At 58.6% G+C, this 4330-nt stretch overlaps 1 protein-coding gene across 1 annotated transcript; it reads right to left on the bottom strand.

The window, feature by feature from the left end:
* Window positions 1–1205: 1205 nt before the first annotated feature.
* Window positions 1206–3050, bottom strand: HOXB13 (homeobox B13). The gene is made up of 2 exons (XM_060647846.2): window positions 2453–3050; window positions 1206–1459 (listed from the first exon to the last, which is right to left on the bottom strand). Exons 1-2 carry the CDS (start codon window positions 3048–3050, stop codon window positions 1206–1208), a joined length of 852 nt encoding a protein of 283 aa, XP_060503829.1.
* Window positions 3051–4330: the final 1280 nt, after the last annotated feature.

The following is a 4330-nucleotide window of genomic DNA, read 5'->3' as shown; positions in this document are numbered from 1 at the left end:
GGGGAGTCGGGGTACTTGAGCCAGCGCAAAGGGAAAGGGGGAAAAAAATCTGCAGCCACCGTTGCTGAACATGCCTGATCCTGGGTCTTTGGGTTTCTGGCACCCACTGTTCTTTTACCCACAAAGGGCCTGCCCCATCTCCCAAGCCTGAGACCCGCACGCTTCTCTTGGTGGGGGCAAGCGGGTGGTGAAGGGCCATTTTCTGGTTTTCTCTCCAGCCTGGCTAGTCCAGCGGGTTTGGGACGTGTCTGCCCCTTAGGGTGGGACGGGATGCGGTTCTCCAGTTCTGTAACCTTCTGTGCCTGGGTGGGGCACATCTACAAGGCCACAAATACCTATTTCATGTGGCTTCCAAATGCCCAACGGATCGTAACCTGGACAGAACCACCGGGAACGCTAAGGAAAGACTTGGGAAGTTTGGGGGAGGAAATGAGAGGTGGTGAATTATCCGGGCGCTTTCTCGAACCCAGTTTTTCTCGAGGAAGGAGGACGGACTCGGGAGGGCAGCACGCTGGCTTCATTTTCACACAAGGACAAAATCTAAGCGTTGAGGATGGGACTTCTGAGACCACTCGGTACAACCTAGGGGGTGGGCGGGGAAGGGAGGGAGTGGTGCCCACCCGTGTTGTCTTTCTTGCCCGTGGGTCCTCTGAGAAAAATGCTAAACGGAGCAACGGTAGGCGTAGGTAGTCGCAGGGATGAATGTGCCTTTTCTCCTCTCTGCCGCAGTCACTGGGGCGGGGGATGGGATTTGGAAATGGACGGGGATCCAGAGGAAGCTTCCCTGCCAGGGGTCTCCTTCCAAGTTTATTCATAATCAGCTCAATCCATGCAAGCGGTTTCTAAGGTGCTCTTCAGAGCTCTAGATAGAAAATAGGAGACTAATTTTCATGGGAACTCATACTTGTGATAGTAATTACTGCCCTAAGGTGAATGATTATGACCGCGACAGGTCCTGTAGCTGGTGGCTTACTCTGGTGGGTTGGACTGTAACTCTGGGCCTCACTGGCTCCCTAGAACATATGGGGGTACAGCAGACCATCCCTCCGGAACAGCCCAAGAGGTGTGGCCTGTGACGAGTGTAACCTGTGGGAGCCCCTCACTAGAGTCCTGCGCTCCAGCCTGGCACTGGCAGTCTCCCGGTCTCCCGAGGACACTCCCATTTCTCCCTCCCTCCCCCCCACCTCCCCAGGCAGGGATCTCCCTCACGGAGTGGTGCTGGTCTTGACCTTGGCGAGGACTTTCTTCTCCTTAACCCGGCGGTTCTGAAACCAGATGGTGATCTGGCGCTCTGAGAGGCTGGTGGCCGCGGAGATCTTGCGCCTCTTGTCCTTGGTAATGAACTTGTTAGCGGAATACTCGCGCTCCAACTCGCGCAACTGCCCCTTGCTGTACGGAATGCGCTTCTTTCGGCCCCGTCGGAAGGCGCAGCCTTCTGGAGGGTGCTGCGCGCTTGTATCTGCGCGTCGACGGAAGGAGGGAGAGAAAGCCACGCTCAGACCTCTGCCCCCAAGGCCACGCGCAGACCCAGGCCCAAGCTAAGTAACTCTCCAGGAGGCCCCAGATCGCCCTTCAGACACACGCGGGCTCCCACTCCCCCAAAGCACAGCGGGACACCTCGACTTCCGGCTCGTTTCTAATTACCGCTGAGGCTTGGAAAGACCAGGATCCTGCGGATCACCCTTACCTAACACTGTCCTCACGCTTGCAGGTCTGGAAACACACCCATCACACACGGCCAGACCTTTGCCCAGGGTCACATACATACATCCACCCTCACATGCATTTTCACACTCCTGGCCACTCTCCTAGAGTCTACAGCCAAGTTATGTACAGAAGGGAACACATTTCTGTCCCCGCTCCCAACACACACACACACACACACACACACACACACACACACACACCCCACACACACATACCCCTAGGTTATGACTGCAGGAAATCTGAATTTTCTTGTGGAAACTGAAAATTCATTGGAGAGAAAAGGAGGGCTTGTATTTTTTACAGAACATCCATTATCTCTGTTCCGACACACCCCACCCCCATACTCACTAAATTGAGAGTCATTTAGCCTTTTGGCAGAAGTAAACCTGGGATCTTTGAGGTAGGAACAGCCTGAGCCCCTCAGAGGTGATAGGGGAACCAAACACTCTGACATATTGAGAAGCTGGTCCCAAAGCCTCCTAGGGAGGTGAAGGGGCCTGGTGGCCCGCAGGCTTTCGAAAACACCAAGCTCAGCCACCCCCACCCCCGCACACTGACCCTCTGGGGCTCCACCAGGCTCTTCAACTGCCTAAAACCCCCCTTCAGGGTCCTAATAGCCAACAGAGGACCACAAGCTCCTCCTCACCAGCCCCAAGTTTCCCTTCACCTCCTCCCATGCAAGTGCCGGCTGGGCCTACAACCCACACTCAGCACCAACGGGACCCAAAGTAGTGGGGCAAGTTACCTGCAAATGCTGCCTTCCAGAAGGGCCCTGGCGGGTTCTGTTCTCCCTGGCAACACATCTGGCCGTTCCAGCCCCCGGTGAGGGCCCAGGACTGGTAACTGTCCACAGGCAGCAGGGAGTCGTGGCGAGGCTCCCCGGGGGCCCCCAGAGTCTGCACCACCGACACATCCAGGTAACTGGCCATAGGCTGGTAGGGTCCCGAGTACCCCGGATAGAAGGCAAACTCGGTGGGGCGGCTGGGGTACTCCTCCCCGGCAGCGGCAGTCTCCGCGGGGTAGGCAGCTAGGGTGGCCGCCTGGGCACAGGGTTTCAGCGAGCTCCGGGACACTCGGCAGGAGTAGTACCCGCCTCCAAAGTAGCCGTAAGGCACCGAAGCCGCCCCCTGGGGCACCCCGGGGCAAGGGTGGCACTGCTTTGGCGGTTCCGCAGAGCCCGGCAGGTCCAGGGGGGCATAGCTGACGGCGGGCATCAGCGTAGGCGCCGCTGCTGGGTGGCTAGTCAGTGGGGAGTGGGCGACTAGATTCCGGCTCCCTCCCGCCCCGGGCAAGCCATCCATGTCCTTGGCCCCGTCCAAGGTGGCATAATTGCCGGGCTCCATGGGGCCGCGGGTCGGCTCATGGGGTGCCGGGGGTGGGGGATACAGGGGGCACCCAGCTCGCTCTCCCCACCCAGGCCCCGGGAATCCAAGGCGTTTTAAATCGCTCCCAGCTCGCCCGGCGCCTGCATTCGCTCGTCCCGGCCGTCTTGACGCAGGAGACGCAGGTGCCAGGGCACGCGCGCTGATTGGCTGTGGCCTTGGGGAGAGAAGCTAGTAAAATCTTCATGGCAGAAATTGCGAAAATACTTTACCCTTGCTTCTCTCCCAGTGTGTCTCGCTCCCTCTCCCTCCCTCCCTCCCTCCTCCTACCCCTCCCTCTCTCCCTCCGCGCCTCCCTCCCTCCCTCCCTAAGTCCCTCTCTCCCTCTCCCTCGCTTTTATTGCATTTGGAAACCAGAAAAGAACCGAGAGGAAGTGTCCTTTCTCCGCTTTCCAGTTGGGAGCTACCCAGCTCCGCGTCCGGGGGGAGGGGAGAAGCGGGAGGCGGAGGGAGAGAAGACAAGGAGCCGGCCCCCCACCTCCGCAGCCTCCTCTCCCTCCCTGGCTCTCTGTCTCCGGTGCTTTGGCAGGTTTAACGAGAGAATAAAAAGCTCTCCCTATAAAGTGTGCATCTCATGATGGGGGTGGGGTGGGGAAGGGGAGTCGGGGGTGGGGCCCGGAGGAGGCCGCTCTGTGCCTGAAAGGGGAACCTGGGAAGGTGCCTGAACCAGAAGAGGCTGGGAAATGGGGATTAGAGGGCATTTCTGGGAGCCCCTTGCTTTAGGTCCCTGGGGGCAAGCATCCCAGTTCACTCCAGGTGCCCCTCCTATTCCGGATGCGCGTAATAGGCTGCCCAGGGAAGTGCCTGGGAAGCCCTTCCCCCGACACACACACACACACCCCACCCCGGGATCCCAGCTACCGCCCTGCCGGCTCCCGGAGTGGGGTGGGGCAAGAGAGGGAGGGAGACAGGAGCTGGGGAGAAGACGGGAGATCTGGAGCCTGGGATGTGCCACGTTCAGATCTGAAAGGGAAATGGAGTTTCTAGCTGTAGCCTGCGAAAGGGGGTCCGGATTTCCGTTTCATGGTGGGGAAAAAAGTACGGAGAGAGCACAAAGATGCCTTGTATATTCAGAGAGAGGCAGAGGCCGAGGGACGACAGCACCAAGAGGGAAAGAGAGAATTGGGTTGCAGGAGTGGGAAAGGGTCTTATAAAACCCCGAAGTACCAGCCAGAAAAGAGGATCTCTTTTCCCCCTTTGCTGGGATCTAAGGAATTTCCAGGAAACCAGGCCTAACAGGC

Source organism: Panthera onca, chromosome E1 (genome assembly GCF_046562875.1).
Source record: "Panthera onca isolate mPanOnc1 chromosome E1, mPanOnc1 haplotype 2, whole genome shotgun sequence".
NCBI lineage: Eukaryota > Metazoa > Chordata > Mammalia > Carnivora > Felidae > Panthera > Panthera onca.
The sequence above is the reverse complement of the archived record's forward strand: the minus strand, read 5'-3'. Positions and strand labels throughout refer to the sequence as shown.

Excerpts from the sequence above, each read along its gene's own strand:
- HOXB13 (XM_060647846.2), bottom strand. The coding sequence starts at position 3,050 with ATGGAGCCCGGCAATTATGCCACCTTGGACGGGGCCAAGGACATGGAT. Across the intron at positions 1,460-2,452 it reads CTGGAAGGCAGCATTTGCAG|ATACAAGCGCGCAGCACCCT; the intron begins GTAACTTGCCCC and ends GTCGACGCGCAG.